This window comes from Plectrocnemia conspersa, unplaced genomic scaffold (assembly GCF_051122295.1).
Source record: "Plectrocnemia conspersa isolate PC_06_02 unplaced genomic scaffold, ASM5112229v1 ptg000012l, whole genome shotgun sequence".
NCBI lineage: Eukaryota > Metazoa > Arthropoda > Insecta > Trichoptera > Polycentropodidae > Plectrocnemia > Plectrocnemia conspersa.
The window spans coordinates 23,042,950-23,060,678 of NW_028277176.1; the positions used below are offsets into that span (position 1 = coordinate 23,042,950).

At 32.1% G+C, this 17,729-nt stretch overlaps 1 protein-coding gene across 1 annotated transcript in view; it reads left to right on the forward strand.

The window, feature by feature from the left end:
• Positions 1-17,729, forward strand: part of Kdm3 (Lysine demethylase 3) — a 371,633-nt gene that overhangs the window by 153,536 nt on the left and 200,368 nt on the right. The window contains exon 6 of the mRNA XM_088198984.1: positions 2,246-2,337. Coding sequence (XP_088055110.1) covers positions 2,246-2,337 — 92 coding nt within the window. The remainder of the gene's footprint in view (positions 1-2,245; positions 2,338-17,729) is intronic.

Here is a 17,729-nt window from a genome sequence, read left to right on the forward strand (position 1 = left end):
TTTTCGGAAAAAAATATTCAAGATATTGATAAACAAAGATCTAGAAAATATTTTTTCTTTTCTGAGAGCTTGAATAAGGTTTGTTTTTCTTTTATTTATTTCTAATGTTAATATCTATTATAATAGAAAAAAAATCAGATAGTACATATTAATTGTAAGTTTCATATATTTATATATTTAATACATTGTACAATAAGCTTATGGTAATATTATATATAATAGTACAACAAGTAGGGCTTTTTTGTCATGTAACGCGATTGACAATTTGCGTAATATTTTATTTCTTTATTTTTACTAAATATGACGTCATAAGATAAAAAGCTACACTTTAAATTACGACATTTTTAGCAATATTACTATTTGCAATGAGTGAGAATCAAATGAAGCACATCTCAACAGAATTTTGCCCAATAGGAAAGTGCAAAAAAACAATTATCTCTTCTCAGAAGTCAAAAGCAATAAAATCGTGCCGTCGCCGTCGCAGTGGGAAAAATTTGTAATACTTATTTTTGCATAAGTAATAAAAGAAGACACTCAGATAATAAACCTTTCCGAAGGTGCTCGTGGCAGATGTTTGAAAAAATGCATACTTTCTCGGAAGATAGAAAGTATTTGAATGACTTGCGAATTTGCGATTGTCTATTACTCTAACCAGCCGGTGGTTTTATCTTTGCTTTGGTGATCTAAGAATCCGCTCGGATAAGAATAAATTACGCATGGGAATCGGCAGAATCTATTTTTCCTTTTCGATTACCCAAACTTTTTATTTTGTTCTTTTAAAGTAGCAACAGCTGTTATTGACAAATGTCTCGCGATTATTATTGCCAGCCAAAGGGTTCTTAATATTTTGTTAAAACAATTGGAAAATATCAATTCTGAGCTAAGCTCGAAATTTCAACGGGAAATTGAAGAGAAATGATATAATCGAAGGAACAAGACATTGATGTCATTAATTAAATATTTGCAAAATCCAGAATCTTTTATCAGTCAAAAAAATATGACTTAATTAGTTATTCTTCAAAAGCAAAAATAAATAAATTTCATAAAAATATTGTTTATAGCAAAAGCTGCTTTAAAATAATTTAAATTATATTTGAATGAAATTTTCTTTACTAAAACTGCTCGACAAGAAGTGGGTTATGGCACCTTTTTTGTTTAAAAAAAACCTTGACAACAACGATCCTCAGATAAATTCGAAACGGTTTTCTTATTAGTTGAACGCTTAAATTATACATTATTTTGTTTGTTTTTCGTTTTAAGTGTTTATCTACATAACTACGTTAGTAAACATTTTTTTATTTTAATATAATATCCAGTGCTTCATATGTGCATAAAAAATTAAAACTAGAACACGCAAACATGACATCAATGAAAACTGAAAGGTTAAACGCACCGTGACGTTTATTGTTTCTCTTTTTTATATTTTACACTGTATTGTTTCGTATTTTTAACGCTGTCAAATTATGAATTACAGGTGCTACAAAATGTATAGGAACGAAAATTGGACGTACAATAGAAAGAGAAGCAGCTGAAACAATTTCGCGTTATGATAAATATTTTCGCAAGCACATATCGCAGGATTTCTTGGAATGTTGTGTTTTCTATATAAATAATTTATGAAGTAATTTAAATAATGGTAGGAAAAAAGCACACTTATGTAAATAGTAGACAATGAAAGCTGAATAAATATGTGTATTGTATTACTTATTTTCGAGCTTATCGATTATTTATGTAACTACGTGGTTGTTAATGATCAAATTTGCGCTTCAGAGAATCGTCTAGGATGAATCGTTTATAATCGATCGATTGTTGGCTCAGCTGAATTTGTCTATTGTGCATAAATGTATTTACTGTTTTAAAACGTGTGCAAATTTATTCTAGTTTTTTTTTAAATGTTTATCGAGCGACAGTTGTTGTGGAAAATACCTTGACCTATGTCCATTAAATACTGAGTATTATATTTTTCCTTGATGCTTTAAGTTACTGCAGAGTTTCTTAGTATACTTTTTTAGGATTATTTTGAGATGAGTTTTCGGAATATTTGTTTATATAAGTAGTTTAAGTGAGATAGGGCTTGAGTTAATAATGTAAAACTATATTTTATGTTCAAAATTTACTGCAATACTACATTTATTTTTATAGTAATGTATTTGTATCTCAACCATAATGTTTTCACTTTCTATTTACAGTTTATTTTTTGCCTATTCTCGCAATTTTGTAATACCATCTTATTTATACATTTCAGTGGTCGAATCGATAATGCGCGGAGAATCCGTGGGCATAATGCCCAGAAGATCCCGGTCCGGAGCACTACTCGCCAGAGAAGCCAACCAGGTGGTAAGTGTGACCATTAATCAATTTCATTCTCAATCTATATTCACCGTTTAACAACACCGCGTAATTAAATCTTCGATTTTTGTTATGTCATCTGGCACGTTCGCCGCTTCGGTAACACGAAACGACAAAAATACGCGCTCTGATCGGCTTTTCCGCTCGTTACCGGGATTTTTTTTCCCGACAGAGCTTTCCCTTTCGTCCTTGAAAGCGCTTTATTAATATTCCTCGAAACCGTTACGTTCGCGTCGGAAAATTCGAATGCGACGCGAGCGGGTGTGGGTAGCAGAGATTGCTCTCCAGATGTTATTAAATATTCGGGAAAATTTTAATAAGGCAATAAATAGCGTTAAGAGACGTCGAGTTTGAGCTTTTGAGGAATTATTAATTATAATAAATGTTAAGGTTGCTTAAAAGCGTAAACAACATTTCATTCTTATTGTTTTCCATATCTAAAATTAATATACTTTTAATAATATTAGATCATAATTACTAATAAAGACGCAAAGTTCATAACATATTTTAGTTTGGGATTGACCTATTATACCTTTATTTATTTTTAGCAATAGTAAAAGTAGCTTTTTAGTATTGTTTATGAAGTTATTCGCGTACAAAAACGATTTTTTAAAGCGTTTATTAGTGACAATAGCTTGTCTTCCACTCTGTATTCGTCATGAAAGTCACTCTATTCTGCTTCAAATTCACTATACCATTTTGACACATTTCACCAGTTTCTCCTTTCGCACAACAGAAACAACCCACAATGGATTGCGTTCACGTTTGTATATTTTACTTTACGTGTATCCGTATCTTCGTCCGTATCTCCATCCGTATCTTCGTCCAAAGAATCCAGTCCTCTACGAAGCGGATTGAACGCTGAATTCAGGAACTGGACCATGGTTTTACGTTAAGAGAAAAGTGGTTGCTATTTTGATCTTCAATGGTCTGAAGTTTTTCAGCCTCCTCTTGAATTCGAGTTTGTATAAACTCAGTGAGTCCAAGTTGAAGTGTTATGTTAAAATTCTAGACGTGTTATCAGAAGTAAGTTATATAGGTTTTTTATACACATGGCTCCTACTAAGGGAGATTTAGGGCTCGCCCACTTTTTCTGCCACTATAAATCACTGGTCTGTGTGTAACCATAGTTTTTGCGATAGTATATAACTGTAATGTAAATCATTTTTATGACTGAATTGTGCTCGTGTGGCATGACGAAGATTCTGATCTTCGTATGTAAAGGGACAACTGACCTGTCGATATTTATGACTTAATAGCGTAATATTGAGAATTCACGCTGGTGCGTAAATTTGACTAAATTAATTGAATTACTCCATTGTATGTATATGCCTGTTATCTTTCTTTTGTGATTTGTTTGTTGCTCGCATTCGAAAATTGCATTGTTTTGCGAAATCCGATTTTGGGGTGGTCCAATAAATAAACCGATAAAGTACATACTGCGTTTTTATAACAGAGGCCTTTAAATTGTTTTTTTTTTAATACTGCGTCGTGTGTATCTTATTGAATTTATAAAAAACTGGATTATCTGGAGCAAATTAATTTCATAGCCATTCATGTTATATTAACATACATAGATCAAAGACGATTATTCAGAAAGAGTATCACATACATAATATGTATTTTTACTCAACTTTAAAGCGATCTAAATATTTCAAGAAAGCAAACTTCCAACAAACGCAAACATTATTATAAAAAACGTCCGGAGAAATAGGATGGAGTAGTTATATTTTTCTCATTGTATCTATATATTAGTATTAAGAAATGTTCACGAAAAACATAGACGGAAATAACGCAGCCTGTTTAACTCACAAAGCTCGTTTTTTTTAGTAAACGTCAGTGCTCCTAAATAAAAAGTTTAAGCTAGTTGAATTGCGATTTTTGATAATTTATTCATAAACTACTTTTTTACCCAAAGATTTTGTATTGTTTTTTAATGAATTTATTTAAAGAAATTTATAGATTTTTTTCTGAATTTAAATATTAGGAAGATTTACGTATTATATTGCTAGTTCGGGCGATAATCTCATAAGAATCATTTAACTTTTTGATAATAGCGTTTGATATTTACTTTCCAAAACAACACATTGTCTACAAATAATATGTAATCACTCATTTATTGACTTGGTTTTTTTGTTCATACGATTAGGTCAATCAGTAAGGAGCTTATTTTATATATTCTGAATATAAACATATCTTAAGAAAACTCCAGCTTTTTACCTTTGTTATATTATAAAACATATATATTATATTACAAAACATAAAAATATTATAATAAAAGTATGAGATACTGGAGTTGTAGTATTTTTAAGGGATAAATTTTAAATAGGGATAGAACCTGAATGTAGCTTTCAGAAATAATCTTAACGTAGTACGTTTTGTAAGCCTTTTTTATTCGTCATAAATTTCACAAAAATATCGTAAAAGTTAGTTCTATTTTCGTGAACTTTTCAATATCCGTGCCCTCTAGTTTTATATAGACGCATTAATATTTAAAAACGCACAAGTTGATTAACTGTAATTTTTTTTATTAATGATTTATTTCCTTCTTCCATTTCCAAATGCTGCTGAACTCTATAAAATCTTTGTTGGTTATTTCTTCCACGACATATTTCACTATTAAATAATTCTAAGACAGAGAAAAAAACGAATATGTATGCATACATATAAATGTATTATGGTAGTTTGTATGATGATTTAAAATAGAGTAATTATTGAATCGAAATAAATCGAGCCATTTCTGGACCACCCCAAACAAAGTTTCTATTTAATCCAACAAACACAGAACCCATCTATGGAAACGGCACCAGCTTTTAGAATTCATCCACGTCAAACAAACCTCCGTGTCCCCCAGTTTTCGATGACGAAAAATTTATTTTTGGACCCCTTCCAATTGTACACACATGTATCAAATCGATATATACACACACTCGTAGGGGCTATCCCGACAAATTAGGCGTGTCCCGGGCGTGGTCGCTTTTAACGGGTGATTTATCAGGATTTCGGGCAGGCCGTCTCCCGGTCGTCTGTAGTGTTCATAGAGGGAGAGAGAAAGAGAGCTTTTCCGCCCACGGCGAGCTTTCGGCGACCCCGAGCGGGAAAAGTGGACCGCGAAAAGCCCTATTTCTCTCTTCGTCGTGACACGTGCCAAGAAAGTGTAACGTTATCGCCATTTAAAAGTCGCCACCGGCTATTTTTAACCGAACGCCCGTGAGCCGTTTTCGTAACGTCATTCGTCGCGTTTTGCGATTATAAACACAGAGAGAAAACGTGCCATCCTGTATATGGTTTTGCCTTTGTTTCAGCGTTATTACGCTGGAAATCTGGCACTGTTCGTAAGTTAAAATGTACTCGTAAAACGTGTTTAACCCTCTCAAAGCTCGAGCGACCTTGAAGACTTGGCATGGAAGCTAAAAACAGAACGATCCATTTATAAGTTTGTAATAAAAAAGTAATTATATTGTCGACGTAATTATTTGTAAAACATTCGAGAAATGTAATTACAAATAATACAGAAGTACTTTTTATTGTGATGTAATCATATTTTTGAGATCCCTGAATTTGAGATAACTATGAAAGCTAAATGTATTATTGGCCCTATTTTACCAGTTCTAAAATTATTACTTTTCCTTGAAATCAGATTACATTATAAAATTTGATTTGAATCTAGTTTAACTATTTGAAGTGTATTGTTACTGCGGTAAATCATCTCTAATATTTACATTTAAAAGATTTTGTTAGATAAACTCATAAACTTGATAATATAACTACTTGGAGATAAAACAAAACTAGAAATCAAATCGCATATGAAGATAAACGCAGCAATAATTCACGAATAGTTTTTTCAAGATACTTTATCTGTTCTTCATGTATTTAATCTTGTATAGTACTAAACCTGTTCCTGCACATTCAACGTCATTGATGTGCGTCTATAAGGGTTAAAACTATAATGAACATACTGAGAAAATACATTTTTTTCAGTACAGTGAAACCTCGAATTGCGAGTAATTTGATTTAAAATTGTTTCACAAAACAAGAATATTTTAATCAATTTTGACTTGATAAACGAGCGATGTTTTGCAAAATCAGTAGTACGCATTGCGTCACTTTCTCCCTATCTGAGCTAATGATTTTTCTCGACAGTGGATATTTATTCTTACAGTAAATATACCTTTTGGAAAATAATTAACCACTCTTGTTGCTTATGGGTAATGCTCCTGATAATCCTCCAGATTTCGAGGACGACTTACTGGAGGAATTTGAATTCATTAAGATCAGGTTTCTTCCTTCCAACCCTACTCCAATAATTCAGTCCATGGATCAGAATTTCATTTCTAACTTCAAAAATCTATCCCGAAAATATTTTTTTAAATATTTCATTTTAGTAAAATCATATTTAAATACATTTTCACCAGTAGATATATATATTTTTATCAATGAAAAAATAAATTATCTGGCAGGTGCTAGTAAGCTTATATGATTTCAACTTTTCTATATGTAGTAATACATACATATACAGTAAGGCGTCTTCGCAGTGGGAACACTGCGACGGCACGATTTTATTGCTTTTGACGTGGATTTTTTACTTCTGAGAAGTGATAATTGTTTTTTGCGCACTCCTATTGGGAAAAATTGGGTTCAGATGTACTTTATTCGATTCTCACTTGTAATATTTTTATAATAAGTCTTAATATATACGCTTGATAATCGAGCGATTTCTATATGGCAACTGGAAATTTACTATATAGCAACACTGAGCAGCAAAGAAAATAAGACTTATTATCAAGTAAATATTTTGAGTAGAAATTTTTAATGCCTAATTAAAAATATGAGGCCCGGAATCATTATTTTTCCAAGGCTCGGGTTCGCACTCGGCGGCCCTGCACGTTATCAAATATTGATGGAATATAGGGTTATATTGTTTGCATGGTGTCACTGGTTGTTATCTCGATCATCACAACATCAAATGAAAACACTAAAAATGTTTATAATTAATAATATGTAGACTTGTTCTTCTGTCTAAGCTGTTGTTATTTTAGATTACAACAATAAATAAACATGTGAATCTGCAAAATCGAGCTTAAGTTCTTAAAGTTTCTTTGACCGACAGAAGACCATGACACAAAAGTGTATGGACATTCGACACCGCTGCTAGAGGGACGCTTGTGATTCGTGCCAATTAATCTGAATTGCCCAATCGGCATTGTTTCAATTTAGACAGACGGACAGTCGAGACAGGATAGACGAGTTTGTCGCTGCTGCTCATTCCGCGATGATGATTAATGGCCAATCTGACTTTGACGATAGAATCGAACGTCCTAGCACGAGGGGTCGGCGAACTGAGAGCGTTTCGTATAAATTAGGACATGCCCAAATACGTACCCTATCTACTGCCTACCCGCTGAAATTTGCATAATCGTTGCTAAGGCGTAATGATTAATTCTAAGGTTTGGCATCACATACATTACATACAATTAATACCCGTTCCTATTCTCCAAGAAATTTATACAAGGTGTGCTGGGATAAGAATCTATTAAGTCGCATGCGCGTGTAAACCTTCTTTAAACTGTTGATTAAAATTAGTATTCAAGACCGGGAGTATTATGCTCAGCAGAACGTTAGTACATAGTAATACAGTATAGATTTAAATATGTATCGTTTTAAACGATTATCAGAAAAAATATCAAAATTATTTAGCCTCGCTAGTGATCTCCGCATTTTATCCCAGCGATACAAAATAATACTATTTTTTATAGCTTTGGTTCGGCAATTCTTAAGTTATTGAAATCATCTCTTCGTTGCATTAAGCTATACATACAAACTTACATGGTAAATTATTTGTTATCTGTATATAATATACATAACGTATATTATATACATATATGTTTTTATTAATTTATATGCTGGCAAAAAATAATGTTATTAAAATTGTTAAAATCGGAGCCAGAGTCGGTCAAATTTGAAACGACTCCACGGTTCTGTTGATTATTGATATTAACAATGACATTAAAATGTATCATAATAATGCTGTCAGAATTAGCGGATATATTTATAGCTTAAACAAAGTTTTCCGGTCTAGCACACAGATGCAATACGTTTCCCAGACGACTTTCCAAAGGGGAGTTCCAAGTTTTTAATTATGTATTTAGCATCGTGGATAGAGTTAGGAGAATAGCTCCAGAGCCTGAAGCTGCATTAATGTAGGTCAGACGTCATACGAAATGCAAATAAGGACGATTTTCAAAAGGTGGAAACGTTCGTAAGCACTCGTGCGATGCACACAAGTGTGATTACGTAAACGTGAACGTGAAGTAAAATAATTAAAATTCAACATCTAACTAAGCAGTGTTATATAGCGTTATACGTTATTTGATTAAATTTAAAATTAATTAAGAAGCTCATTGATACGTATCGAATATCATTTGGGGAATTCGCTTTCAAACGAAACCATGGAAATTGCTGAAAAAAATAAGATGATATAAATTTTATTCCGCTTTAGTATCACGCAGCACATTTGTGGTGTTTCAATGCTTGATTAATTAACGTCAAAGGTTGAGAGTCTTCGTTTATGGGCAAAGTGCTACAATTATTTTATTGATTTGTCCATCAGCCAATATAATATGAACATAAATATCTAATTGGTAATCCATTATGAAACAATTTTAACTTAACCTTTAGCGCTTTTAAGCGTCTATCTACGGGTGTTTCTAAATTAGGTCAGAATTTCCCTCTGATTCAATGTTTGTATTAAATGTTTTCTATTATAAGCTGCAAGGTTTTATTCAAGCTTTTATATAACGTAATCAAAGTTTTGAAATACTGTATGTTTTCTTTCACTTTAAATTCATTGAAACGCCTTGAAAAAGGTTATGTTTAAATTTACGAGCTTACTATTTTTTAATGTTCACGTACAATCAGGCCTGCCGAGAGGGTGGAGGGTGAAGGGATAAATTCTCTAGGTACGACTCTAGAAAAAATATAGTAAGAATATATGTATAAAAAAAATAAAACCTGACCTCAAATAATGATTCTGAACTAAACAAAAGTTGTTTGAGATGTACCTATATACTGATGTATTTCAGGAATAAGTTCCTTTAGACCTTTTATACATATTATGTAAGATATGAGAGGAACAGAACATTGCCTTCAAAAGTACCAACTTTCAATGTGTACTTTCACAATAAACATTATTATTCAAAGGGACAGATTGTAGTTTTTTGTCGCGGTTCGTATGTGTTAAAATTTAATTGTAAATTATTGTTGACTTTTGAACGTTTAAAAAATATTAAACACGAGAGCAACTATTCAACGAATGTAAATTAGTAGAAGAAAATCTAGAAAAAACAGTCTCGAATTTATCCCGAAAATATTTTTTAAAATACGTCATTTCAGTCAAACCATACCGGAATACATATTCACCGGTAGATATTTATTTTTACCAGTGAAAATATAAATTATCTGTCAGGTGCTAGTATAATGATATGATTTCAACTTTTCTATATGTAGTAATATATATTCATATTTATATACATATCATTATTTATTTGCATTCGTGTATACATGTTACAGTGAATGTGTATTTTTTGATAAAGTTATATTTTCACTTGTAAAATACAAATACATTTTCACCAGTAGATATATATTTCTACTAGCACAAATATAATTTAACTGATAGGCGCTGATATGCTGTTCTAAAATGTCTATGAAGCTCAATTTAACAGTTGCGAAACGTCTATTTGCTGTTCAAACCCAAACCTAACTTAATAATAGTTCTACAACTAATAATAGTTTTAAAACTTTCATTAAATCAAGTCCAAAATACAAACTAAGCCAACTCATCTCTCAGTGGAAAATAAGCGAAGAATAAGTACAGACAGAAATTGTATCTCACATATTGCTCCATAGTTTGTTTGCATTTCGATATAATACTATGTTTTAAAAATATGATAGCTATCCTTACTGATATTACTATGGAACTTATATAAGAGGGCTGATTAAATTATATTCAAACCGAATTTTGGTAAATAGGGGAGCGCAAAAATAATTATCACTTCTCAGAAGGCAAAAACTGACGTCAAAAGCAATAAAATCGTTACAAAAAGTCTTAAATAAACGCTTGATAATAACCTGAACTGAAAATTCACTATATGGCAACACTGAGCAGCAAAGAAAACATGACTAATTATCATAAAAATATAATGAGTAGATACTTTTAATAATTTTTAAAATACTTCGCATTAAAATATGATTTCGGAAAATATGTCGCACCGGTAGCTAATTTTTATATTTATTTGTAGCATAGAAAGGGTAAACTTATACCTATTAAGATTTATTCGAGATATATTACGATGTTAAAAAATATATAAAATGCCATTTTTGTCATGAGTTTTTTTCCATTGGTTTCTTAGGGCCCGGGCTCGCTCTCGGCGGCCTTGCGTACAATAGATAAGATCAGTTTAGACATCCGCTTTCTTGGCATGAGTAGCGCCACATCACCGGCGCTCACCAGAGCACGCATCTTCATGCGTTTCATTTAAAAGCATCCACAATCTGACCCACAATGACTACTTTTACTTGGTTAGTTTTAGGTATTGGCATTGCTTTAAGCTCAGTGTCGGATTGTGAAATCCCAACAATTTATTTTATCAGCAATTTTACAACCGGAATTCATGAATGTGCGCTGAATCAAATCTGTAGATCGATAGTGCACGAGCGCAACTGCAACATTCAATTTCTGCATTCGCATCACGTTCGTTCTCCGCCTCCGGTGTCGCTTCATACCTTCATACCTCCCCCGTGTCCCATATTTTGAATTTAATGCAACGTATACGTGTTCGCTTACATTAAGCGCTACATTTTATGCCTGGAGCCCCCACTCTCAGCGAACTGGCTTTGTTTGTGGGGGCGGAAGGCACACCCAAACAAAAGCGTGGATGAAGGCGGGCGAATCACCCCCGTCGCGACGGAATATCTTGTTTTGATAACCACCCCCCAATCTCTTTTATTTCGGTGTCTTCCATGAACATTACGCAATTCCGACAGCTCGGTTGGCTGAATCAGCTTGAACTTTTTAATTAATTCAAATTTTCAGCAACCTCGGGCGAAGGGTGTGGGCGGGCGGGTGGCCGTCGGTGGTGTTTTATGTCGGGCATTTTCAAAGTTTCAAACCGCGCTGTGTTATAAACGCTCGTGTCCGAACTTTCTCTCGCTCACACAACCGTTCGTTTCTGAGCGCCGAGACTTTGGAATATTCGGAAAAGTTTCCGTGTTAAAAATTCAATATACTCGAACTGTTCCGATTTTGTAGTTAAAGTTTCATCTTCGATCGCTTCGTGTGTTGTAGATTGAGCACTTAAGCTTATCGAGGAAAGTGGTTTGCAATAATAATGGACCATTCATCAATCATTCAATAAGCAACCTCAATTATTTTATTATTATTATTACATATTTATTTTATTTATTTATATACGGCGTAGATGCGTCAATCACGATCGACCAGTCGACCACGAAGCTATTTACGATCGCCCGCGTTTTAATATGATATAAATCGTATCTTGTGCTAAAATGTTTGTCTATGAAAATACTTGAACCGGATTGAACCAGTGCATAATTTATAATAGGATTTATTAATCATATTTCCATAAAGCAACATTATAAATATCTAGCGATTTCGCCACTAGCAGACCACCATCAATAATTTTAGTAGCAAGTCTGGATGTAATGTATCATATTATGATAGCATAAAAATGATCCTAATAATTACAAACATGTTGCTTTATTATTATCTCTAGGGTAATTGTTCGAGGTATTATGTAAAATATTATAAAAAATCAGTAAATGATGTTTTGCTCGCGGTGTTGCAAAAGAAAAAAAATCACTAAACATAAATTGAATAGAGAATTTTAAATAAAAGGTATGTCTTAGTTAAGTTACGGGAAAATTTCGTTATTAAGTTGGTAGTGTGTCAAAACGGGAGCTATAACACAAAAATCGTTTTTATTTGTATTTATTAGTGTTCTATTATTTTTCTCAAGGCTGTATATTTATTTTAGTTTTTCATTTAATAGTAGTATCAACGTTGCTTGTTACAGTTCTTAAATAATATTTTCAATAACTAGGGCAAAGTATCGACTTGTGGGTAGAAAAAAGTTTCAGCTTTGGAAATTTGGAAAGATTTATGATCCCCTTTTTTTGCCAATTCTCATATCAACATTTTTTATGTCCATAATTTTTCCAAATAATTTTATTTAATGGAATATTTAAATCTAATATAAAATTATAAGAGTTATATACTTATTTTTATATGTACTTATATACAAAACGGGCCGTGACTTTCAATTGGTAATGAATTTGAAAAGTAATATATTGTTTCTCATAAAGTATTGTTCAAATATAATCATTTGAAAGTTGTTCATAAAATTTATTTTAACTTATTTCAAAGGGTGTAACTTTGCAGCCAGATAAACGCTGTAAAAGCAGATACAAAAACAAATACAGCAACCTATTAAATCAAATCAAATCTCGGTCAGAATTTTATTTACAGCCTGGTCATAATTATATTATTCAGGGTCAGAATAAATATTGAATAGTTAAGAACGATCATGTTAATTAAAAAAGAGTATAACATTTATAAATATAAATAGGCAATAAATTATTTATTTAGGAAATATCTTATAAAATATCTCACTCGCACCTGAACTGTTGGACAGGTTAGGTGCGAATGAGCGGTAGTCAGTAAAGTGAACACCCCATGAATAAGTCAATAAAGGAACACCCCACGAATCTATAACGAATACATTTAATTATATGTAGGACGCGAAAGTTATCAGATTAGGGACTGCAATATTACCGGAATATTAAATACCGGTATTACAGTGAGAAAAACAGTCAATATTAGTATTACCGGTAATGACATTATTATTATTATTATTATTATTTTAAATAATTGCCCGAAAATATGTTTATTTATTAGCAAAACCAAAGCATTAGAATACCCCGGCAACTATTGTTTTGATACAATGATTATTTTAATTACAAATTATTTCAATTAAAACAGTTTCATTAATTATAAAAAAATATTTTCGAAAATTTGGGCGCCAAATCTTTCTTCTTTACACATCGTCTTTGACAAAATATCGTCTTTGATCGACCGCTTATAGTTGCCTCCTAATTTTTTATACCAGGGGCCAGACCACGATTCACCAATTTATTCCAATAAAATATATTACTCATTATTTTTTGTAGGATTATCCGAAAGAGCTTATGAGAAAAAAGCGCGTAGAAAATTGTAAATCTGTTTGTTTAAAGCAATATATTTTTTCTTAAAGACAGATTTATATGATTGATGATTGTGATATCTATGTGATTGAGGTATGATTTATTTATATTATTTTTTTTGAATTATTGCACATTTAATATTTATTTTAGAAGTTCTCAATTATATTTATTTTCAAAAGATTTATCTCTAGTATGCTTATTTATTTCTACGCATGATTAACAATAATTAAATTTGAGTTATAAATGTTTATTTAAATAATACGTGAATATTGCACATAATCCTTCCAGTCCCAGATAATTTGTATTTTTTTTTTTGAAAATATTGATTTTCATTTTTTAAATAAATTATATTGTATGTGTTTCAAAAATATAAAACTTTTTTTGTATACCTTCAAACAAAAGGTGATCAAATATTTAGTTGTTAACACAAAAACACAAAAATATTATTTAATTATATCGTCTAGTACTAAAAATAATAATATCGCATTATTTTCCAATGAAAAAGATTTTTCTTAAAAAACATTTCACGCAAAACTTTCAAATATTTTTTTTTTATATATAATTATTGAGACTTACTTATTGCTAATATTTAATACCTATGTTAAATAAAGCATATTCCGTGGACTATTTATATAAAAATATGTCTGAATGGAGATAAAAATGTACAAATAGTAGAAAAAATTTCGTGTATGCAATACCTGCTATTGTTTTCACTTCGCCAGCCATCCGTATTATAGCAAAAGGGCCATAACATAATTACTGGGAACTGATAGGTACCTTTGACTTGCCTGAGATATAGCAAATGTATTCCTGTTATATTGACACGTCGCGCATATCGTACAAAAATATCGAACATGTTATATTATTTTTTTTAAATTTGCGCGACTAATTATTAAATAAATATTATGAGTAGATATTTTTAATAATTTTTGATGCCTAATTAAAATCTTATTATATTAATACGGTGGCTAATTTTTATATTTATTTGTAGCATAGAAAGGGTTAACTCGTACCTATTATTATTTATTCAAGAATTTATATTACGATGTTATCAAATATATTAAATGTAATTTTTGTCATGAGGCCCGGAATCGTTGTTTTCTCAGGTAATGATCTTGACCACTGTCCTAGATTGGTCAAATAGCCGATGACTAGAAGGGACGTTGGTCTCTTCCCATTTTTCTTGACGGTATATAAAGCAAAATACTGCCATACTACTTCACTTCGATTCGGAACTTTTGGCGAAAAATAAAAATAATTATAATATATTATTTTACTGTTATTGCAAAGGCTGTATAATAAGCTTCGCTTGATGGTTTAGTTAATCTGTCAATGACGCAGCCCTTTATATCTACTCTTTTCTATGTAATATCAACAATTCTTTGTTTAATTCCCCCATTATATTAATAAATAATAACACACTATCGCACTACAATAGAACGAGCAAATATTGTTCAACGGCATACCTACATTGATTGACCGAATCGAATTAACTAGAGTTTCGCGAATTGTGTACCAAGTTTATAAGCTATCGCGATTCATTCGATAGATTCCCAAACGACCTCGTTTCTTCCAGAAGGTCATGCTGTAAATATAGCGCGTATAAAGGGGAGAGGAAATATTAAGGTTTCGTTTTCGCTGGCATATGATAGATCGTTTTTATGAAATATAGAGGTGCTATCTCGCATATGTTGAAAAAGTCTCTTTGGAAAAATATATTTTATTTATTATATAGTATGCGTATCAATTCTGTTTTATTGGACGATTAAGAGTAATGGCGTATATTTAATGTGTTGTTTATATTGTGGCTCTTTCAATTCGAACTCAATGGAGCGAATTGAATGAATAGGTTGTGTTTATTTGTACGATCATTTAAAGAATTTCTTAGAAATATTTTTGGTTCGTATAGTAAATTAATTCACTGACGCTCGAAAAATACTACTATAAATGGGAATACTTATGTACATAGCTCGTTAAAAATATAAAACATGTAAACGATGAGTTAGGATAAATTGTTATCATTTGTAGTTTGTTGTCTTTTCAAAGGGTACAGAGTTAGTAATTCATTATTATCGCCTTTCCACCATCTCACGTTCGCATCTATTATCATCACTTCCTCAGCTTATCTGTTTAGAAACGTAATTAAACGAAAACGAAACAACTTTCGCAGCCCCATCCTCCGTTACTGCCGCAGAAGAGCCGGCGAAATTTGCATATCCGAGTTGTGTAATTTGCGTTAGACCGTAAGAGTTTCTCATTTTCCTGTCTCCGAAACGTCAAATAAATTCAAATCAGACTCAACCCTCAGAGACGTTTAACTCGTTAAACGTCACCGCAGACTTGTGGCGTCAGCCTTGTATTTCGGTACATAGTAATATAAATCAATCGCAAATGGAAATATTTCACATATAATAATTTATAGCGGCGCAGTGCCGAAATTTGTACCCGCAACATAAAATCCATTCCGAGAAATTGCTCCCTCGAAGTGTGGGTTTTATTTGACAGCCGATCACACCAAAGCGAAATTTGTATGATAATTAATCAAAATTTGAGGTGAGGTACTCCGCTGGGTTAATATTTGGGACCGGCCTTATAGTTAAAATGTTTCAATGCGAGCTAATTGGAATTGTATGCGTAATCTGACTGTGAAAACGGTGAAGTTAACGCCGGAACTAAAGCGGACATTACAAAGTGGATGCGCGTGCCAAATTGAACGCGAGTAAGTCGGCTTTGGTATCGTTCCAAAAAAATAAAATAAATAAAAATATAGGAACGTGAGTATGCAGATTTATAAATAAGTCATTCAGTAAATTATTCATAGTGAAAGTAGAAAAAAAAAATCTGCGTAAATATACATATTGAATTATTTATAGACAACTATAAATCATGCCGAAATTTACCACTTTTCAAATTTAATCATTATTTATAGTAATTTAACTTTAATGTTTGGTGTATCGAGCTATGTTATCAGTTTAACAAGTATCATAACAATAAATAAAATGTAACAACGCTACCTAATTAGTTTTTCACTAAAATTCTTAAGCATATCCATTTCTGGAATCATCCTTATATTATACATTAGGAGCTGGTGAAGGAAATGCCTCAGGTTATTATTATCAAAATTTTAGTTTATTATAAACCAAACAATAAACAGCACAATTAATCAAAGTATGCATATAAACTATCGACACAGTTTTGCCATCTTAACGATAGCTTGTTTACGCCAACAGCGAAAATGTCTGGAGAGCGAGTGATGATTAAACTGCAAAAGAGTTTATCTATAGCTTGTTGAAATTTGAATATTATGCTTTCCAAGAAGTGGTTCAATGACTGGAAGATGTAGTATGTCTGGTTAATACAGTTTCTGTAGTTTGAGCAGCGTTGTTTATGCGACATATGATCGAATGTTATATCGCAAGAAGATTTTCCTATCTCTTATGACTAACCTTGACTGCTTATTCGCAAGTTTTTCATCATTTCGTCCAATTAGTTGCTGTAATCGTTTTTTTTTAAAGATGTAGTGTATAATATCAACGCTGGATCCACATTACAGACACCATTAGATTTTTGTGTTTATTCAGTTTTAGACTATTCTTTAGCAACTATAGCTGGCCATACACACGCGGATCTGTCCGTGGCGGGTGGCTGGCGGACAAATCCGATTGTGTGTGGTGAGAAAAGACACAGATTTGTCTGACCGCCGTCTGTCCGCAGCGGATCGGACACGGACACGCAGATCAGAGCACCCGCACCCGATGGTTTCCAGTATTTTTTGTTAAAATTTGTCCCTTTAGTGATTTTATTACCCGGCCCATTTTCCAAATTTGCGCCAAAGTTGCCACTATCGGTAAACGTCTTAAATAAGATTTTGTTGATAAGGTTTTATTACTTTATAACCCATTGGTCACTCAATATTATTACCGTTAAAAATGTATTTTTGACATTTTTTATCAAATACAGTGAGACATCATATTATATATTGTAAACAAAATTCGTGCGTTATAAATAATTATTTATTGTTTTGACGCAAATCGCCATTAGATATTCTTCTAGTACTGTAGGGATAGGGCTTCATAATATGCTTGTTTGGTTGCAGAAGTACC